The 21,726-nt window shown below is 41.5% G+C and overlaps 2 protein-coding genes across 8 annotated transcripts in view; one reads left to right on the top strand and one right to left on the bottom strand.

Moving 5' to 3' along the window:
- Positions 1 to 4,255, bottom strand: part of atp11a (ATPase phospholipid transporting 11A) — a 47,691-nt gene extending 43,436 nt beyond the window's left edge. For 4 of the 5 annotated variants that reach the window (XM_040038286.1, XM_040038287.1, XM_040038288.1 and 1 more), the window contains exon 1: positions 3,845 to 4,254. In XM_040038286.1, the coding sequence (XP_039894220.1) occupies positions 3,845 to 3,889 (45 nt within the window). In that variant the 5' untranslated portion in view covers positions 3,890 to 4,254. Of the gene's footprint in view, positions 1 to 3,844 lie in introns of all 5 variants that reach the window. The other variant, XM_040038285.1, reaches the window with a different exon arrangement.
- Positions 4,256 to 5,364: 1,109 nt separating this feature from the next.
- On the top strand, positions 5,365 to 21,726 carry tubgcp3 (tubulin, gamma complex associated protein 3). Of its 3 annotated transcripts, XM_040038366.1 has the most exons (23): positions 5,365 to 5,564; positions 6,640 to 6,747; positions 7,581 to 7,648; positions 8,231 to 8,308; positions 8,763 to 8,971; positions 10,651 to 10,829; positions 11,384 to 11,496; positions 12,651 to 12,776; positions 12,907 to 12,975; positions 13,063 to 13,195; positions 13,291 to 13,457; positions 15,354 to 15,464; positions 15,581 to 15,689; positions 16,445 to 16,634; positions 16,719 to 16,854; positions 16,947 to 17,015; positions 17,118 to 17,253; positions 17,432 to 17,520; positions 17,616 to 17,747; positions 17,848 to 17,988; positions 18,098 to 18,214; positions 18,327 to 18,421; positions 19,632 to 21,726. In XM_040038366.1, the coding sequence occupies exons 1-23, from the start codon at positions 5,489 to 5,491 to the stop codon at positions 19,696 to 19,698; spliced, it is 2,718 nt and encodes a 905-aa protein (XP_039894300.1). In that variant the 5' UTR covers positions 5,365 to 5,488; the 3' UTR covers positions 19,699 to 21,726. The 3 variants fall into 3 exon arrangements, with proteins under 3 accessions (XP_039894300.1, XP_039894299.1, XP_039894298.1); XM_040038365.1 differs by lacking the exon at positions 19,632 to 21,726 and having other exon boundaries at positions 13,069 to 13,195; positions 18,327 to 19,616; XM_040038364.1 differs by lacking the exon at positions 19,632 to 21,726 and having other exon boundaries at positions 18,327 to 19,616.

The raw sequence follows: 21,726 nt of genomic DNA, 5'->3' as shown, positions 1-21,726 counted from the left end.
TTTTGGTGCATTGGTCCATGTGTGAGTGTATGGTTTTGCACAAGCCCAATGCTTTTACACTAAAAATCACTTGGCTAAGCATGGGTTTTATTAAAAGCACTTAAAAGCACATTTAAAGGATTTTTAACCCTTTTCCCAAACTGCGAGTTCCAAAGACGTCAACCCGATATGACGTCTGACTTTACTCAGCCTGTAAGCCAAAATAATCTTAGTTTGTCTTTTTTCTAGTCTTATATGGTTTGATTATTTAGGAAAATACCTTCAAAAGGATGGTTAATGCTTTGAATGCCTACTAATATTATTTTAAAATATAGCAAGGTATTTATCCTTCAGAAGAACCAATAAAGTGGCTAGTGGGCAACTGTCAGGAAACTAGTGAGATCTCATTTCTGCTCCAGTTCTACATTTCAGTGTCCTGGTATTTGCAACTCTGCTGTTTTTCATTGTAACAGTAACAGTAACAGTCCAGTTCTGCTAAGATGCACTGAACTCTGTTTGCTAAGCAAACAAACATAGGCTGTCAAAATAACATTTCATTGTTCCTTAAGAAAAAGAAAGAAAATCACCTGCACAGTGTTAAATGATTATAATATTTGTATTGTGTCCACAAGAGGTCAAACCAATACAAACGTGCTGTGTGGGATGAATCAGTTGGAGCAGAGCCGGACTGAGAACTCTCTGCCACCATTAAAGTTCAGTTATTAGCTAGTTTCAGCTGGCTTGGTATCATTTTCAGATAGTGAAAGTAAAGAGATGCTGTGCAACTCCTGTCCATTACATTTTCAGCATTCAGCGCCAGTGTATTACTAATGTGTGTTATTAACCTACTGTTGCAACCGTTATCTTGTCATTGACTCTTTATAACACAAGTCCAGTCTCTACAAGTCTGTAGGGCTATGAAGAAATTTATAAGGGGAGAAAAAGGGCAAATATTACAACTTAACACCATTTACGTTCAGCTGCTCTACTGATATCTGTCTCTGTCCCTTTGCACCAGCAGCTGTGTCTGCTGTTGGGACGTTACACCCATTATACAGCATTATGGGTGATTTGCGTTGATAGACACAAAGTCACTGGATCTAAGTATTTAATTCTGGAGAAAACTTAACTTTGTATTTTGTGCCACTCCTGAGACAGAAAGCTGACCGTAGCGTTGTGCTTTTTCCTAACTCTTTTATAATTCTGTTATATAATCCAATTAAACAGTGCTTCTCCTGATATCTCCTAAAAAAAGACTTGAGGAGGAGCACTGAAGACAGGTTAGAAAATATATAAAACAGTACTTCTAAGAATTTCAGTGACTAAAATTAACTTGGGAAAAGAACAAAACAGGGTGAGCCACCTGTTTTGGAATAACTACACTGTATCTCAGAGCTCTTGGTGCTACCAGCATCACATTTGATTTTAAACTGGTCTAGACAGGACAGGCAGCCACTACATGAACAACTCTGCATGTTACACTTTTAAAGAGAGCTATACTGTAGGCTTATATGACATCATTTAGCTTTTACCTAATCTGAGGCGGCAGCGACTGACGAGACTGACTTTCACCACCACGATCCACACCCTGTTGCAGAGCAAAAGGTAACAAACAGGTACAAAGCAACCCCAGTTAAACCTGTTTATTTCATTTGTACTTTCCCTCTGCAAGCCTGTAGCATAACAGAGAAAGTTTTGGCACAATCGCAATAATAAAATTTACTGTGGCTTCTACTGACATCGCACAAGACGGATGGCACAGCTTTTTAAACACAAGGCGGTAGATTATCCACAGTACAGATATATTTTTCATCATGCGTCCACTCTAAACATTCCTCACACCACCTCATTTAAAGAAACAATGAGCCTTGACACAATATTTACTTTTTTTTAGAACAAAGATGCACTGTACGTAACCCAATACTGTCAGTTGCACTCTGTTTGCACAAAAACATTGATGTATTTATAGAGTGAATAACTAAAATTTCAGTACATGCACAGCGGGCCTTTTAATGTTTCTGTGTGAAGCATCATAATTAACAAATTCACACAACCTCAATTCTGATCTTTGGCTGCTTTTTAAATGTTTACTGCACGTGTCGGCATGTTAATAGAAACACACACTAACATTTAATGATGAAAATTCTCTCATAGTTCAGTTCAGTTTATTGTTGAGCTGTTGTGAAATCACAGGGATCCTTTATCAGGCTGTAAAATCTGTCACAGTTGTTACGTCTATTTGTGAAACAAATCTCAACGTGCCCAAAGCCCAGAGACTCAAAGGAGACTGGTTTCTGAATTACAGCCACAAACAAGTCTATACATGAAATACTTAGAAAACTCAGAAGATGAGAACATGACTAAGATACTAGGCATATTATTACTGTGTTTACATGTCATTATAAACACCTGAAAATTAAACCAATTGTCATATTTAAATACTCTACAAACATTTGTTATTAGTATGTTTTTAGCAGCCTGTTCGTACCACAGGCTCTTTACATCATAGCAGAAATAGTATAAAGCCTGAATTTACATTTAGCTTCACTTTACAGACTTGGTCACAGGGAGAATCCTTCATCTGACAAACAGATGGATGTTCCTGACCCTGATCTTAAGTATTCAGCAGCCTCTTTCCACCACAGCAGCAATGCAATCAATTTAGCCCTAACCCATTTACCTAAAGCATTTATCCAGACCAATTACAGCAGCAGACCTCATCAGCATCCCACATCCTACACCAGTCACCGGCTTCTCTCTTCACTGCTTCTAGCTACATGGCTCCATTTCACCCTCCACACAGCAGGGAATTGTATTTAATCAGCTAGTTGCAACAGTTGGGAAGCAGTGCCTAAGCTTCAGCTGAGTACGGAGCTGGGGTATAAACCTCACTGGCTCTCATGTGAGCAGGGCTCGCACTGTCTGGATTATTGTCAAGCACATTACTGCCGAGCCTAATGTAACCCATATAGATGCTGCCCATCGATTTGACTAGCAGGGAAAAAACAAGTGGATTACATAATTCATGTTCCATTTTGTTCTACTGGGAGGTAGCATAATAAATGAGACTGAGTGGCAACGATGACATGAATGATAATAGCTACCTGTCTGCATTTTTTGGCATGTTCTGCCATGAGCAGATAGGTAGTCACCCACCCACCACTTACCGATACTGTGAGGTGACGCAACCTTTCACTCATTCAAATCACACCGCGTTTGTTGTTTAAAGATGTCTGAACAGTATCTGCAAAAGTACTTGGAACAATTTTGTACATACCAAATAATATCTCTCTATATATATAGATATAGATATAGATACACAATGTTTTTCAGCACTAACAGATATGTGAGGAGCTTATTATTTAACACATGCTTCAACATAAATAGCTGATATATATTTAAAGAATATCAGTGAAAGATGCATTTTACATGTGCTTTCACTCTTTCAGAATTAAGTGGGGAAAGATCAGAGTAGTGGGGATCTAGTATCATTTGTGGAGCAATGAGCTTTAAAAAAGTAACTTAAAACTGCCGAAATGTCATTGTTGAAGTTGAAATAAAGGGACGTGGGAAAAAAGTTAAAAAATATATAAGTTGATAAAGGTTAATTGGTCACACGATTTTTTAAGTGTCGGGAAGTTTCCCAACAACTCCTCAGTGAGTTGCTTTCCACTCCCTTTATTGAAACCTAATCCTCTGAGAGCCGCTTCGGCAGAATTTTAAACCAACGGTGATAACAAAAAAAGTTCACAGGTTTGATTTAAAATGGAAATATCTTTGGTTTGTAGGCAACTAGTCGCATGTGTTAATGTGAACATAAGGGTATTTAATTTTTAAAAAAAGAAAAAAGGAAAAACAAACTTACATATCGGCTGATAAGAGTACGCAGAGTGCTGAAATCCATCCCCATCCTGTTCCTCTTCCCTCTCCGGACACTTCTTCTGCTCTCTGTCTTTTTCTCCTCCAAAGGTTATTTTTACTGCGGGCGCTAGCTTCTTTTTAATTCTACTCCTCTGTCCATGACTTTCTCTTCTCCCCCGTCTTCTTCTTCCTGAATTGGAAAAAAAGGACTCGCTTCCAAACTCACCTACGGACCCCGCAACGGGCTTTAAACGGGGGAGTGTCTGTCTGTGCGTCTTCTACAGTTTGAAGACAGTTCACACGGGCAGCGAGCTGCTCCTCCTAAAAGACTAGAAGCCAAATTAATATCCAGCTCTCTCGCGCTCCCTCTTTCTCTCTCTCAACCCCCTCTGCGCGTGTACTAATAATCTTCTTGTCTCGCGCCGCGGCCAAAGGAGATTTTCTTTCATCTACGTCACGTGGAGCCAGGTGGTGGCTCTGGCACCGGGGGTGAACGCATGCGCGCTCTAGTGTTTGTGAAGAGTAATTATTGATTGGGTGTCTCAGTTAACTGTGGGATATTTAGGATTTTTTTAACTTAAAAAAATAATAAAATAAAATAAAATAAAATGAAACAGACTGGTGCTATCCATAGATATGGTGCTGAAATCATTACATAAAATGTCAGAAATACACATAATAACTTACACATATAACTTACACATAATCGCATCTATTTATTTATTCATTTGTTTGTTTATTACTTAGGTTAACTAAAGTTTTGTGATCCAACAAATAAGGAATTTGAAAGATAAAATTTATATTCCTTTTCCATCTCAAATCTCATCCACTTTTTCAAGCTCGGTTTAAAATGAGAAGAGATTTTCATAATATTTTAGACTCATTATTACAAGTTATTACTGCTGTCGTGACACATCGGTTTGTAACAGGCAGGTCAGCGGGGTCAGAACAAAATAATTCATGGCACCACGTTTCAGGAGGGAAATATTTTCATCCACTTGTCCGCGCCCTGTTTCCTGGAGACGCTTTTCGGCGGGTTCTGTTGAAAGTCCGCCGTAAAAATAGAAATAATAACCACGGTTTCTTGTTTGAACCTTCAAAATAAAACCTACGTGATGGATTTTGGTTTAAACTGTAACAACTTTATTAATGATATGTCATAAATAGGCTTTTAGTTGTTTTAGTTGTATTTTTGCCGTTCATTATTTATTTATTAATGGGAATGGTAGATAATTAAACATCCGGCATACATGTTGCACCTTTGGTCTTACCAGTCAAAAGGTTCTTTTTTACATTACAAGTTCCCCTTACATATTGATTTATCTGGTTATCTTGTCTTCCTCGTCTTTCTTGGCGTCGTATGTATTATCGTCTTGTTATTTTTTTGCGGAACAGTGCTTCTAGTTTTGATGTGTACATTATTTATTGAGCCTTCGTTAGTGTTGTGCAAGTTTTTAAAAGAAATAGGTAAGAACATGTATGCTTTTATTTTGAAGGCAAATGGCGCTGGTCGTTGTCAAATTCTTCCTAGCTTGCCTGAAGTTGTCAAAATGGCGTTGCTCGTAGTGGGGGATTTGAGTTAGTTCATATTATTCATTCACATTTATTCATTTATTGGGGAACACACTGCCCATTTGCCACGGAGAGCATGGCAACCCTGGATCAGAAATCGCCAAACGTCCTTCTCCAAAGCCTCTGCTGCAGAATCACGGGGAAAAGCGAAGGTACATCCGTTACTGCTAGCAAGCTTCGCGCTACTGCACTACTGTAGTAGTCAGGAACTGCCAAACCTAACCTCATTCAAAAAAATCTATTTTTTGTTGTTTCGCGTCCTGTTATTAATCATACATGCTTCACACGAAGCAGTATGTGAGTGATTAACTTCCAGTGGCAAATTCGGCATTAATATTTCACATTAGACCGCCCTGATTTTTCTGTTTATTAAACGTTTTAAGCAGCGGGCGCCGACTCACCCGGTTTGTTTTGCAGACTGAATATTGTAGAAAACGGTTGAAGTTTTACTTAAATAACTGCTGCTCAGTCTTTCGGACAATTGCCGAATTGAAGATAGGATTTTATTAATTTCTTAAGGCCTTCGGGAGTAAACATGTCACTACAATGTCACATTTAAATTATTAAGAAAATATATTGATTTCTTTTTATGTGGCTATCGCTTTAGCTGTGAGGAAAAACGGGACGTAGCGGGGGCTCGGTTCGCGTATCTGTCAGCCAATTGGCTTGGCCAGATGCTGCACATCCAGCTGAACAGCTTCACGGTGCTTCCACGAGTCGCTGTCTTACACCGTTACTTTTGCTCAAATAAAGTGCTTCACCTTTCTCGGTTATCTTTTAGATTGCTAGCCACTTAGCTCTGTTTCTAATTTGTGTGGTAAATTGGATGCAGTTGCCTGGCTAGCTGCAGGCCCCTGTTGTAGATAGAGGCAGAAGCAGTGTTTTTTTTTTGTTTTTGTTTTTTTAAGTCACTTTTGATCAAAGGCCCAAAACCTTTGCAGTTAGCAACTGCAATGAAAATTAGCTTTTAAAATATGTATCTAAAGTGTTAGTAACACTGTCCCATCATACATTATCCTTATTAAAGTAATGGCAAATCTGCACTCTCCTGGTCTGTAAGTTCATTTTGTTATATCCTGTTTGTGCTTTTGGAAAATAAGTGAAACATTATAAGTAAAGTAATGATGTAACAGGGGAAAAAATGCCCCAGTCAACACACTGTCATTTGTACATTCCTTCAAGCTGTTAGTCATGTCTTGATATTTGTTTTTTGTTTTGTTTTTTCAGCTGAAGTTGCCCACCAGTTCCAGTACGCAGTACGAGTCATTGGCAGTAACTATGCCCCTACTATTGAACGAGACGAGTTCCTGGTGTCAGAGAAGATAAAGAAAGAGCGTGAGTGGCATTTGGATTGATGCTTTCCTCCCTCCCTCTGTGAAAGCAAATCCATTATAATCCACTGTATATTACTTCATTTAGTCATTGTGACATCTGATCCCCTTATGTCAGAATGCCAGCTTTAATACATGTGCTGGAAAATCTTTATTCCACCATACTACAGAATCCTATTTGACTTAAATGGCAGCAAGGTCACGCCATTAGTGGGAAAACATTGATCCAAGCTTTGCTGCAGACTGTGAAACCAAAATAGCACAGCACTTACTGTACAGCATTTATTTATCCCAGGTGGACTTATGAGAAGTTTTTGCTTAGTCTTTGTGTATTTTAATTGCAACATTGCCACAAAAGTGATAACTGGATATTTTATATTGGTTAATGATGTGAAACAGTCAGACATTTAAATGAAATTAATTTTGAGTGAGTTTGAGCATATGAAATAATGTATTCCAGTGACTGCTAAAGAAATAGCATTTGTCTTGCAGCTCTAAATGCCAGCAGTGACAGGGTGTACCAGAGCTGGAGGGTTGGTTGTCAATATGAGGGCAGTTATAAATACAAACACAGCATGCTTTATCTTGATGAGCAACTTTGGGCTTTCAGAAGGGCGCTGCAGTCTGCTGGCTTTCTCTTTGAACCTCCACAATACATTTCCTACTTTTCTTTGTCTCGGTCTGCAGTTTTAACAATATCCCATTTGTGGAGAGTTTCTTTTTGTTATTTAAAAACCTGTTTGGCACAGAACCATTTCCAGCTTTGTTCATCTGTTAAATGAGCCATTCATGGAGGAGAAACGCCACCTAACACAGTCGGTCTTAATGCTCTTGCAGTGCTGAAGCAGCGGAGAGAAGCGGATGCAGCTCTGTTCTCGGAGCTGCACAGGAAACTTCAGACACAGGTTGGTATTTGGATTTCTCTCTGAAAGGTATTATCACCCACAGAGGTATTAAAGCTTTAATGGAACAATTTCCCACTTGACGCATGATACAGCCTGCTTGCATAAAACAGAGACCTGTTTAATTTGCTTCAGAGTAAGCCTCCGAAGGGCTGATAACACAGTACTGGTCATTAATTGTATATTAATTTATTTGTTTATTAATAAGTCTCACTAGTCGCCACAGTCACCCCTCCAGATAATAATACTGTTTTGTTTATTAAATGAAAGAGTCTTCCAAAGGGTGCTTTTTGTCCTGTCTCACTCCCCTCACCCCTGCTCAATCATGGCAGATGGTCGCCCCTCCCTGAGGTTGGTTCTGCTGGAGGTTTCTTCCTGTTAGAAGGGAGTTTTTCCTTCCCACTTTCACCTAGTGCTTGGCCATAAGGGGTTGTCTGATGTTGGGGTTTTCTCTGTATTGATTTTGGGTCTTTACCTTAAAACGCTTCGAGGTGACAGTTGTTGTGATTGGGCGCTATGTAAATGAGATCGAATTGAACTGATTTGAAGGTGGTATTTTTTTTAATGTCGTTTTCCTGTTTGCAGGGTGTTCTAAAGCATCGCTGGTCGGTTCTCTACTTGTTGCTTAGCCTTTCTGAAGACCCCCGCAAACCATCCAGCAGGGTGGGGAACACACACACACACACACACACACACACACACACACACACACACACACACACACACACACACACACACACACACTTTAAAAACTCTTAAAATCTTTTAGATTAGAGTAGCTTTACATGAATCAGAGTTAAAAGTCATTCTTATATATCTTACATTTGCCCTTGGGTCAACACCCCAGGTGAGGTTTCATCAGACTGGCTACCTCTTTACAAACAAATGATCTGAACTGCAGATGGTGGAAGCTTCAGTGCTTATAGCAACTTATGAGCCATGATGAATATATAAGGATATCCCCTCTCTGTGATATCATACAAAGCCAAGAGTAGAAAGAAAATTAAACTGAATGTTTAAAAGCTCGAGCTTTTGGATCATAGTGATTACGTGTGTATATGCACTGATGCTTGATACTTGATTCTGGAGACCTTCAATGTCTGATTGTACTTCCTAGGTTGGAAACTACGGGGCACTGTTTGCCCAAGCCCTCCCCAGGGACGCCCACTCCACCCCATTCTATTGCACCCGTCCGCAGAGCCTGGCCCTGAGCTATGGGGAGAGGAGCACCGGCCTGTCAGCTAGTGTCGGGACCAGTGGGATTTCAAGTCTAGGAGTTTACACACTGAACGGACCTACACCAACACCACAGCCACTGCTTGCAGGGTGAGCATCTTCATATCAGCTTGTTAACACTTCAGCTTTCCATGTCAAAGCCACGTACCAGAGGTTTTAGGCAGCCCCGAAAAGCTCTGCAGTGAAGGGTTGTTTTTCTGATGTGTTTGTGTGAGAAGCCCTATGTCAGATACAAGAGGTATCATTTAGTAGCAGAAAGTGAACTTGCCTCTTTCCTCTCAGCCTGACCCCTTATAACACAGTTTAACGGCCATTTAGTCCCATTTTTTTCTTATTAATAATGCAGTGGGCCTTTAGTAAACAATGACCATTGGGCTGTCTGGGTTCACCTTTGCGTCTTTAAAAGGCAATTTATCCTCTTGAAAACATCAAGTTTTCCCATGGCTCTGGACAACACACAGTGATAATTAAGTAACAGTACAAAGATGTGTGCTGGGCTTGCTTTATTTAATGACTGTTCCAGTACTTTCCAAGGGATCAAAAAGTAACTGCTGAATTCCCAAAGAAATTCCAAATTTGAACACAAATCTTGATTGTGAGATTTCTGTTCTTTGCTGTGATTGTCAGCCACATCATCCATTTTCTTCCACATCCAATTCAGGGTCTTGGGGAAGGTGGGACACTGTCCCGGTTGTGATTGGATGAGAGGCAGAGTACAGCCTAGACATGTCACCAGTATATTGCAGGGCTGAGGTCCCATTTATGCGTTATGCAAACAGTGAGCTCCATACCATTTACACGCACTTTATACTGTTTATAACGTTTCAACATCTCCCTTTATATAATCTGTGAGTCTGGCAGATTACGATTGCATAAAAAACTGACCGATTGCACACACGTGCTGCGGTTGCGGCGACACCAGCTTGAGGTTGCACAGAGGGCCCAGGTGGCCAGTGGATTTGAACCCAAGACCTTCTTACTCTGCAGTGCTAACCACTTCAACACAGTACATCCATCTAAGGCAATCCTGTATTCACTCGCATGACCTCTTATTTTGTCAATATTTGCATCCTGGCTGTTGCCACGTTGTGTTTTTTAGAATCAGTATAATTTAATAGCTAACACTAGGAAGCTTAGTTAGGGAGCTGTAACCAGCGTATAGACACAAGGACCTGCTAATTAGTAATGGACTAATAATTTAATTTCACTCATCAAAACTGAAGCACAAACATTTTGGTCAGTTAATTGCATTTAAAATTATTTAAAAGGCACCAACAGCACAGTTAAGAGCTTCAGTTCAGTCACTCCACTTATCTAAGGTGAGGTCCAGCAGACAGCAGCTGCTTACAGCTGGCTGTGGTTGCAAAACTGTCGGCAAACACAGATGAAACGCCCTAGACTTTAAGCCAACCACACCCTTCTTAATGACTGGTTAGACTGAAAATGTTTTTGGAAGAAGGGTTTTGATGCTGTTAAGTTGGTTGTTTTAACATGTTTAACGAGGCTTTGAGGAATAGTTTGGCAAATGTGAGCCTTAAGTGGCCACTAAAGGAACTACAGTGGCCCATGCTGGTTTAGTTTTTCAGCCCTAGAAGGCGCCACTCGATCAGAACAGTATAACTGTTCCATTGAAAAGAGTATCAGTCTTTTGTAAACATGAACATGGTCGTCATCCCTAATTATTATGACATTCAGTGCATAGTAAATGTATATACCAAAATCCAGAACGGCTCAGCCATAACTAAAGTAAATGTGCTGTTGTGTTTCAGCCAGCCACCTCAGCCTGCAGCTGGAGGCGGTCAGCCTCTGGGTTCACGGTTAGCCTGGACTTTGCCTGTAAGCTCCTCACCCAGCTCCGCTATGGTTCCGCCTGCCGCTCGGCCACCCCTCGGGCCTCCGGTCCCCGCTGCCAGAGTAGTGCGTCCTCGCCGAGATGGTGACCCAGCCGGTGAGTGACATGTATACAGTGTGGGTTTCAGGTCTGCACGACCGTGCCAAAAGAATAAAACCCTCCATGAGATTCAGTGCATTTACTATGCACTGAATGTCAGTCTGCCCCAGGGCAGCTGTGGCTACAACTGTAGCTTGCCTCCACCAGTGTGTGAATGTGTGCGTGAATGGGTGGATGACTGGGTGTGTAAAGCGCTTTGGGGTCCCTATGGGGGACTAGTAAAAGCGCTATACAAATACAGGCCATTTACCATTTAATAACAAAAGTTAACTCTTTTTGACCTCCATACATTCTAAATACATAACATGTTGCATTCAGAGGAAGTATCCTGGAGCAGGCTCTGAGCAGATCTCTCTCAATTTATCACTCATAGCCAGACGTCCCCTCGTGTCTCCCATTGTTGTGTCATGTGTTGCATTATTCATTCAGTCTGTCCTGTTGTACATTTGAGTTTATCTGAGAAATCCATGTACCATGAGATCTTAAAGTTTCATTTTCATTTCTCACTTCCCCTCTAACACAATATAATCCTTCACATGCTGCGTGCGCAGGTGAGGTGAACGAGGCGGCGCTGGTGCGGGACATCCTTTACGTCTTCCAGGGAATTGACGGCAAGTTCATCAAGATGAGCGCGCAGGATAACTGCTACAAAATAGACAGCAAGGTACCCAAACTGGCGTCTAGCTTTGTAAAAGCTCTTAATAGACCAATCAGCTCAGCAGGGTACACATATTTCATAGAGTAATAATCATCACCATCCCACAGTGACTTGCAGCGGATCCAAGTCCTGGAGCTCCAGCTGCTCAGAGATCACTTTTCTTTATTAGGCATAATAGATGATATGAAATCAAGACTGTTTTTGTTGACTGAACTTTAGAACCAAGATTCAACAGATCAATATAAAGCTTTTTGGCTCCGAGTCACATCGATCTTCTCCCACTTTCTCTTTCCTTTTTTTTTTTTTTTTTGTCTGTCCTGTCAGTTTATTTAATTCCCCCTCTCCTCCCCTTTTTGCCACATTATCGATGGGAAGGCCATAGATGGAACTTGTCCCATATTCTCACTCCGTGACGCTAAACTTAGACTTGTGTTCGATCTGCCGACACCGTCCACCTGATGGAGACGGAGCCACTGAGAGCACAGATATATTAGTCAAGGATGGAGATATTTTGGAGGCTGCTTTGGCCACTTAAGCTCTCTGTAAGGCTCCAGTGATAAAAGGTTTTTGTTAAGCAGATGAAAATTTAATGCGAACTTTTCAGCCCGGAAACAAGGTCGTCTGCTGCAAGACGGCCTTGTTAGTCATAGATGTGTTGCGTAAATTATAGTGGGCGATTTAATGAAAGTGGCTGATTAAGATTTTAATTATACCTTGATTATGTCTATAAACTCTGTGCTAGAGATTCCTTTCCATAGGCCTAATATTAAACTAATACTATAGTTTAAAAATAAGCTGAGAGTAAATATTCCAGTATTTGGATCACTGTCAGGGTCAAATCATGGCATGCATAATAGCTACTACATGGCATTAGAAATCACGCTGGCCCTTTTTGTCATACGCTTAACTAGAAGAACAATATGATAATGCAGTCGTCTTCCGAAGCCAGTGCTGCATCTCAGAATTTGCACTAAAATTTAATGGGTTCTACTTTTGCCCACTTTTCTACCAAGTTTAATGAAATACAGCTTGTGAGTTTTTGCCAAGTCCTGCTGATAAATTAGCAAACGGACATAGCTTTGCCTCCGCTCTGGTCTTGGTGGAAGAATAAACAAGCAGATGTTGTTATATGTGTTGTAATGTCTGCTCTGACTCACTAGGTGGTGCTGTGCAAGTCCCTCAGGGACACCAGCAGCAGACTGGCTGAACTTGGCTGGCTCCACAACAAAGTCAGGAAGTACACTGATGCCAGAAGCCTCGACCGGGCCTTTGGATTGGTTGGACAGGTATGTGAGTGCGTGTGCACATTTGCCATGTGAATTAATTGTTCACGTCAGTTTTATCACACAGTCCTCAACTAATGCTTACCTTTCTGTTTCTGTGTTTCTCCACCCGCGACCTCTCCTCTCCACTCAGAGCTTCTGTGCCTCACTCCACCAGGAGCTTAAGGAGTACTACAGGCTGCTCTCTGTCCTCCACTCGCAGGTAAACAAAATTAGTGCTGACAATGAGGGAATGTGTAATGGAAAAATTAGCAGATGCTTGATCTAAGGTAATTTCTCTGTGCTGTAGCTGCAGGTGGAGGATGACCAGGGTGTGACCGTGTGCACAGAGAGCAGTCTGACCCTCAGGAGGCTGCTGGTCTGGATGTACGACCCTAAAGTCAGGCTCAAAACGCTCGCCGCCCTCGTCGACTTCTGCCAGGGTGTGTGGACGCGTGCTTGTTGGTTTTAATGTAGGTGGGTGAACATGCTAAACTGAATATAGCATTCTAAGTGTCCCCGCATTGTGTGTCATTAGGTCGTAAGGGTGGCGAGCTGGCTTCAGCAGTTCATGCCTACGGGAAAACGGGAGACCCACAGATGAGAGCACTTGTTCAACACATCCTCAGCCTGGTGTCACACCCCATTCTCAACTTCCTCTACAGGTGGATATACGACGGGGAATTAGAAGACACCTACCACGAGGTACACACGCCTCTCTGATCTTTTCTGCGCAGTAATAAAAACCTCTTGTAATCAAAATAAATGCAGAGCAGTGCATCAAAATTCAATGAGAAAGATGAATGTCTTTACAGAGAATCTGAGAATTACAGCGCATGTTCTCTCTGACTGCTCTGATGTTTGACCCCAAAGAGAGGGAACATTACAGAGAGAGGAGAGCCAGGATGGCCCCTTAAATGAGAACTGATGAGAGGAGTGTAATGGAGATCACAGTGATGAATGTGTCTCCTTTATTTCTCCCCGCCCTTTCTCTCTTTCTATTGCTCTCACGCACACAGTATTTATGTGTCCAGCGCGGACCATTACCGAGCGCTTGGACTTTTGGTTTTAAGTGCTGTGTTTAAGAACACAGAGTTAGAAATTACTGGAGCTTTCAGGAGTGAAATTACCCAGGAGATCTCACACAGCCTGTGAAAACGCACTCTAAACAACAGCTGTAATTATGGCTGAAAGGCTTAAATAAATAAGGCACTGTAGATTGTAACATTGCAGAACTCTCAGGCAATGAGCCAGTAAATGCTTATTCGCACTGTTTTCTCCTTTTAACTGCGCACATTTGACAGTGTGCAGTTATTAATAATCAAACTAGAATTAGGCCCAACTTTATTGCATCAGCCACATTGTGTTTTCAGAACAATACATATCATTTTTATTACCACTGAAAACTTGTTACTTTGAAGTTGGAGCATAGTAGGACATTTTTCATCATTTCAGGCAAGTACAAGTCATTAAACAACAAACGATCAAGAATCAACTTAACTAACCGAGCATGGTATGAAGTAAATGTGTAGTTGGTGTAGCTGACATGGAGCTACACATCATTAGCATCACATAGCTTACCAATGCATGCACACAAACAGGTAGATCAAAATTTGGCACTTTTTTTAATACAATTTTTTGCAGCGTTTTTAAACCTTCATAACTTAATAATTACTTAAAAAACACTTAATCCAACTTAAGGCTTTAGAATTCAAAAAGGCTGTTTGCTTCTGCGTGTAGATCAGGCATTTAAATGTCATCCTTGTGGTTTTCATAGTGACACTGCTTGTGAAAGTCTTATTTCAGCCACACACAGCTTCATAACGATGAATTTAAAGTGAGCCTGACAGTTGATATCAGTTTTTAAAATGTATCCTTGTACACAGCCTTCAGCGCCCTCATTAGACGGCCAGTTGAGGCTGCTGTACTGACACTGAAGTAAATGGATAATTTAAGTGAATGTGACAAAGGATGGAAACCTCTGCAACGGTCTGGACACTGACTATAGACTTACTTGTTCAGTGACAAATGTTACATTAGACTCTGTTCAGCCAAGCGCCTCTTCCTGTCTGGATAAGTACAGTTAGTTCACATCCACTGGTCGTTCATGTGCATATCAGCTGCCATGCAGTCAGCTAAGTGTGCTGCTGCTACTCAGTGAAAGGAGTGGATGCAGGGAAAACTGTGCTCATATGGCTGTACTGGTCTTTAACTAAAAGCAGCTGAAGTTTGTCTAAAAAGTTGCTTGTTTTGTGGATGAAGGTGTCTCAATATTAGGTGACTAAGTCGGCAACATCTAGTAGAACTTCTGAGGGAATGGGAAAGGGCTTGTTTGCTGATGGAGGACAGTGAGGGCTAGTTGTAATGGGGAAAAAATGTCAAATGCAACCACTGTGCTGGCTATAGAGAAATTAAAAGAAACGATTATGTAACGCAACCTCAGGCTATATCAATATCACTGGGAATGTGGGGTAACGTATGTCAATATACCTTCAAAGTCAACATGCGTACAAGCGCCTATCTGATTGTTACACCGGAAATTAAACCCAGCAGGCAAAATAAAACTGTTAAGTGTGTGTTTTTCTATGTGTGTGTTCATAGTTCTTTGTAGCATCAGATCCCAACGTGAAGACCGATCGTCTGTGGCACGACAAGTACTCCCTCAGGAAGTCGATGATCCCCTCGTTCATCACCATGGACCAGGCACGCAAGGTACGCGTGCCATCACAGATGTCTTCACTGGATGCCAGAGAGCATGCTTTTGTAGACGAGACTGTGAAATGACTGAAAAGGAGCTGCTATCTCCTCCCTTTCTCTTATCCCTTTAGGTTCTGCTGATCGGCAAATCCATCAACTTCCTGCATCAGGTTTGCCACGATAGAACGCCGCCAGGCAAAATCACGGCAGCGTCGAAATCTGCAGACACTCCAAAAGATGGTAAGCGTCTCAGGAAAGCAAATTCATAGATAATACTTCCATTTGTTTTGTTTCTGACAGCCCATAATGGGACATTAAGAAGAAAAACCAGTATGGTGAAGTTGTGAATAGAGGTTTGCTGGCTTTTTCAGAGTGCTGTGTTGGTTTAATTTTAGTGTTTTCATGAAATACACGCATACGCTCATAACCAACTTGGAGCCTCCTTTTGTGTATATGTGTGTTCTGTCTTCATCGTATTGATTTCATTACACTGTATTGACGTTTGTTGTTTTTAGTGGACACTGGTCGATGCTCTTGGGCCTTGTCCTTCTCTCCTTTTGACTGGAGAGAAGAACTGGGTATACTCAGCTGTAGTCTATTGATTCTGTCTGTAGGACTTCATCTAACCAGTTTGATCTGTGGCTTTTAGAATATGAGCTGAAGGACGTTCTCTTTCTCTCTTATTGTCTAGTAGAACAGTTCAAAGACTTGGTTGACCCTGAATCCAAAGGAAAATATGAGGGTTAGTCCAAAATTACAGCAAAAATCTAAACGCTTAGGAATAAATAATTGTAATAATTTGATAAATAAGTTACATTTTTTTAATCCATATTAATATTTGTCCATGAATCAGCAGTTTTGAACTCTAATATAAAAAAATTTCTTTTAAAAATGTTTCATAAATTTTTTTCATCTTATATAAAAGACCGCCATTCATTAATGTGTAAAATGTAGCCAGCAGAGAAACTCCAGTTGATACCTTCTTGCTCACGTAGCCGCAGAGCTGCTGTCTGACCTGGAGGGAGCGTTCCAGGAGAAGATCGACGCGGCCTACTTCGACACCAGCAAGTACCTGCTGGATGTCCTCAACCGTAACTACCTGTTGCTGGAGCACCTGCAGGCCATGAGGAGATACCTGCTGCTGGGCCAGGGAGACTTCATCAGACACCTTATGGACCTACTGAAGTATGGTTTTCCTTCCTGATCTATAACACTGATGATCAAGCTGCAAATCCTAATTTTCTCATATGCTACATGTTTTAATCTCAGACCAGAGCTGGCCCGTCCCGCCACCACTTTATACCAACACAATCTGACTGGTATCTTGGAGACGGCAGTCAGGGCCACCAACGCCCAGTATGATAACGCTGAGATCCTCAAGAGGCTGGACGTACGCCTGCTAGAGGTAGCATCATCACCTGCTTGTTAGGAAGTAATTGAATTAATAATGACGAATGATCCTTTTTCTCACTATGGCTCGTCTTGTGTGGCCTCCAGGTGTCTCCTGGTGATACAGGTTGGGATGTTTTCAGTCTGGACTACCATGTTGATGGACCGATTTCAACGGTGACTACACACAGCCTCCTACATGTTCTGTTTATTTTATTTTTTTGCATGTGGAAGCTTGAAGATGTGAGTATTACCATTTGTCTGTGTGTATATTGTCAGGTGTTTACGAGGGAGTGCATGGGCCACTACCTGCGGGTGTTCAATTTCCTGTGGAGGGCCAAGAGGATGGAGTACACGCTGACTGACATCTGGAAGGGACAGATGTGTAACGCCAAGTTACTAAAAACCATGCCTGGTACTTAAACGCACACACATACTTAGTGGAGAACTCACTTGAAATTAACTCTCATCCTTCTTTCAGGTTTTTTGTACATAATCTTTTGCAGCGTTATGGCAAAATATATTTATATTTTGATAGCATGCCTACTTCCTGTTGTATAACATGACCCGCCCTTGTGCTCTTTACCCTGCAGAGTTGTCCGGCGTGCTGCATCAGTGTCACATCCTGGCCTCCGAGATGGTCCACTTCATCCACCAAATGCAGTACTACATCACCTTTGAGGTCAGGTCCATTAGCAGCAGTGCTGTTACTATCGCAGGCTGTAAAACCTCAGTAAACTGTATCAGTTACAGTAGTAAACTGTGATGTGTGCGCAGGTGTTGGAGTGCTCCTGGGACGAGCTGTGGAACAAAGTGCGTCAGGCTCAGGACCTCGACCACATAATCGCTGCCCACGACGTCTTCCTAGACACCATTATTTCAAGATGCCTGCTGGACAATAACAGCAGGGTAACACACAAACACACACAAGATTTCTGTGTTCTGTTAGTCATTCCTCTGTTTCCCTGTTTTGCATACCCCTAATGAAACTCTGTTATTGTATCTCCAGTCTCTTTTGAACCAGCTGAGGGCCATATTTGACCAAATCATTGAATTTCAAAGCGCCCAGGACTCCCTCTACCGCTCAGCGCTGGAGGAACTCAGCCTCAGGTTGCAGTATGAGGAGAAGAGGCGGCAGAGAGAGGAGGAGGTAAGTAATGAAAGGGAAGAGAGGTATATTTGTTGTTGTTGTTGTTTTGGCTGGAGATGGATGCATAGTGAGTGATGCTATGTCATCTGTTTCTTGCGTCGTCTTTCAGGGTCAGTGGGGAGTGACGGCCGAGCAGGAAGCAGAGGAGAAGAAGAGGATTCAAGAGTTCCAGGAAACCATACCAAAGATGCGCTCACAGCTGCGGATCCTAACTCACTTCTATCAGGTACCAGCTCGAGCCACCACCTAAAGCTGCTGCTCGTCATGAACTGTATTCAGTGGAATCAGCCATTGCAATTCATTTCACTTTTTTCCTTCCCTTCATCTCTCCCTCTCAGAGCATCGTCCAACAGTTCCTGGTGTTGCTGATGACCAGTTCTGATGAGAGCCTGCGCTTCCTCAGCTTCAGACTGGACTTCAATGAGCACTACAGGTTTGACTTTAAAGACTCCAAAACCAAAACGACCTATATAAAAGTTTATTCCATTAAGTTGGTGTCCTTTGAAACTGTAATTATTACCGTTCTAATACTTAGTAGGCCCATTTATAAATTTTACTTAAATCTGTGACTGTAATCTAAAATTATGCGCATTGTTCTCGCATAAAAATGCAGAAAATCATGCATCATGTGATGTTGCAAATATTTGATGACTCCTGCATTTTCCGAGAAGTGGTTAATTTGTTCGAGGCTTTAGCATTTTGAGTGTGCAGATGGACTCTAAATGGAAATAACTGATGTGACTTACAGTAGCCAGGTCTCAGTGGATATGAATTGCATGTCAGGATATGACCTAATCGGCCTAATGCGTCTGAGGCTGCATCCACAGTATGTAGCCAGTGGGGGAAATAATCTGGAAATAACAATAATAATAATCTTTTTTCAAAGATGTGAACAATCTCTACTTTTTATGGTAGTTTCATTTTAATGTAGAGGCATTACTCACATTACATTAAAGTTATACATTGATTGGAATGTCAACTACCAATGTAGTTGGTACAGAGGTTCATTGGGTTCTTCTTACCCTTAGCAGAAAAACAGCCCCACAGCATAATATTTCCACCTCCGTGGTTGACTGTGGGGATGGTGTTCTTTGGGTTACACTCAGTATTTCTCTTCCTCCAAACACAGTCGGTCGAGTTCATGCATCAGAGGTCTATTTTGGTGTCATCTGACCACAGAATTTTCTCTCAAACCTTTTCTGAATCCTTTGGATGTTCACTGGCAAACTTAAGACGGGCCTGTGCATGTGCCTTTATGATCAGGGAGGACCTTGAGGGTTCCATTGAAATTACCACATGGTGGGTTACCAGTGGTGTTCTTGCTGAGTGTTGGCTCACCTGCCTTCAGATCACTAACAGGCTCCTGTCATGTAGTTTATGCTTGATCCACCACCTTTCTCATGATCACCCTCAGTTCAGGAGGCGAGATCTTGCGTGGAGCTCAAGAGTGCAATTGATGGTCATTTTATATTTCTTTTTTTCTAACAGTGATTTATTTATTTGCTAAGGGAAATGGTTTCTTTCATGATATCACTGCTAACATATCTATAGTTTACAGAGAAAATATTAGATCATCTGGGGGGTTTTGTGTGTGTGTGTGTGTGTGTGTGTGTGTGTGTGTAATCAACTCCTTTCCTCTTCAGGGCCAGAGAGCCGAGGCTGCGCGCCTCAATTGGTGCCACCAGAGGGCGACGACTGTCAAATATCTGATCCTGCAACAGCAGCATTGGATGCTTCCCACATTGGAGTGCAGGGTATGACATCACTGACACGGGCTGAACAGCTGACTTCAGGCGCTTCATGTCGAGGTGATGATGTCATGCCTTGGAGGAGCGATCCAGGAAACGCAAAAAGCATTCTGGGATTGCTGGACCAGCGGCAGTTGCCAAGTAATGACATCAAAGCAGACGGCTTCAATGAAATCAGCTGAGCGGGATCAAAAAAGGAAGCAAGTCCAGCGCTCGAATTCCAGTGAGAATTCTTCAAATTCTAAAATGAACTTTGGGAAAACTGGAGGAGGAGGTAACGAACGCTGCTGTCCGACTGAGCTCCCCACCACACCGGGTCACAGCGGGCCACCTTCCATGGCATGCCTTACTCATGAGAAAACAACAACAAACCTTTGTTCCTCTTGGCAGGGTTCCCAAATCTAGTCCCAACACACATAATGTATGTACATAGTGTTTATGCAAAAATGTCTGTACCTGTTTCTGCATCTGTACACAGCGACACCTGTGGCTCTCCGAGCTCTCACTACGGTTCAGCCGATACGGCCGATATTCATAACACTGTCAGTTTTGTGCTCTTTGCTTCTCAACAAGAGTGTTTCTGCAGGCGTCGGAGCATTAAAACTGACAGGAGAATCGAATATTAAAGAAGTGTGATCAGAGTTGGCACACCCGTTTATCAGCCTAACCCTAGTGTTCCACTCTCTCCTACTTACAGTGCAGGGTGTTTCTTTTTTGTTTTGTTTTTTTAAGGTGTCAACTTGACCACACATCACACACAGACGGTTGCACTTGCAGGCAGAATGTGTCCATACAGACTACTTTATTTATTAAGGATCAACATTAGTTTCATTTTACCCGGTTTCTTCTGTAAATAATCAGATTACCTGAGTATCAGCCGATGGAAAGACTGTTAAGGGTTGATTTAGATCATATGCAAGTGTGGGTTTCACTTTATTTCTCTCCTTAGTTTTGTGTTTTTGTGTCCGTACGAAAGAGATGCATCATCTTAAGGAACACAATCTTCGCAGCAACCACAACAACCTCACTCCTCCTCACTGAGAAAACCACAGGAAATATAAAACGCTCTGATTTCTGAGTTTCTTTAAGAAGAGAGTGTAAATAATAATTTGTTTATAAATGTCAGCTTGGTCTGTTTTATTTTCTGAGGCTTTTCTGACTTTATAAAGATAAGAGTGCTGTTTAATAGTCTATTAAAGTGAGGTGTGCCTCATATGAGAAAAAGTATTGTAGCATTGATTCAGGCTGGAAATGTGTCAGTTATTAGTTTTCAAATCTCAGAAAGTCCTCCTCGTGTTCATAACCTTTGAGTTTTTGTTAATAAGGAGGAAAAGCTTTGAAAAAACATTTTAGTCCAAAGCAGTGAATTATCAGTCAGATTTGTGCAGTGAGGTGAAAGTTTTGACATTTGCAGATAGAGGCTCACTAACAGCCCAAATTACAGTCACTGTCAAATCCCTTATTAGCCCCGCCCTCATTAGCGTTTAATTATACATTCAAATAATAAGTACTTTAACATCTGTTAGTAGTGGGTTTTTTGGTTGTGTTTTTTTTTTAATATTAAGTTGTGTTTTGAAGCAGTGTTGCTGACTGAAAAATATTTCACAGGGAAAATATGTACTTCTGCTGATTTATACTCCAATTTTGGTAAACTGTCAGTATTTGTGACAGCCTCTGAGAAGCCCTGGCCCCTCTGTGTAAACGTGTGCGATAGTCAAGTTTGATTTTCGATGTGTGGTTTGTTTTTTTTATCGTCAGTGAAACACATGGGTGCTGCTTATGGTCTGAAGACCACTTAAATGCTTTGGGACAATGAATTCCTTCAAATAGACATAAAAAGATGAAGTATCACTCTAAAGCTGAACCTGGTCAGCGGTTATGGGCTGTACGTTTCTGTCTATGTTGTATAGCACATAATGTATAGTTAAAAAAACAAAAAAGGGATACAAACTGTCCCGCTTTTTCTTTAATAAATTTGCTTTTATATCAA

The sequence above is a fragment of the Simochromis diagramma genome, unplaced genomic scaffold (assembly GCF_900408965.1).
Source record: "Simochromis diagramma unplaced genomic scaffold, fSimDia1.1 OVJJ01000413.1, whole genome shotgun sequence".
Lineage (NCBI taxonomy): Eukaryota > Metazoa > Chordata > Actinopteri > Cichliformes > Cichlidae > Simochromis > Simochromis diagramma.
Note: the sequence above shows the minus strand (reverse complement) of the source record. Positions and strands in the feature narration are given on the sequence as shown.

What these genes read in the sequence shown, in the direction of transcription:
- tubgcp3 (XM_040038364.1), top strand. Translation starts at nt 5,489, where the DNA reads ATGGCAACCCTGGATCAGAAATCGCCAAACGTCCTTCTCCAAAGCCTC. An exon ending in AGTACTACATCACCTTTGAG is followed by an intron (nt 17,521 to 17,615) that starts GTCAGGTCCATT and finishes ATGTGTGCGCAG; the next exon opens with GTGTTGGAGTGCTCCTGGGA. An exon ending in TGCTGGACAATAACAGCAGG is followed by an intron (nt 17,748 to 17,847) that starts GTAACACACAAA and finishes TTGTATCTCCAG; the next exon opens with TCTCTTTTGAACCAGCTGAG.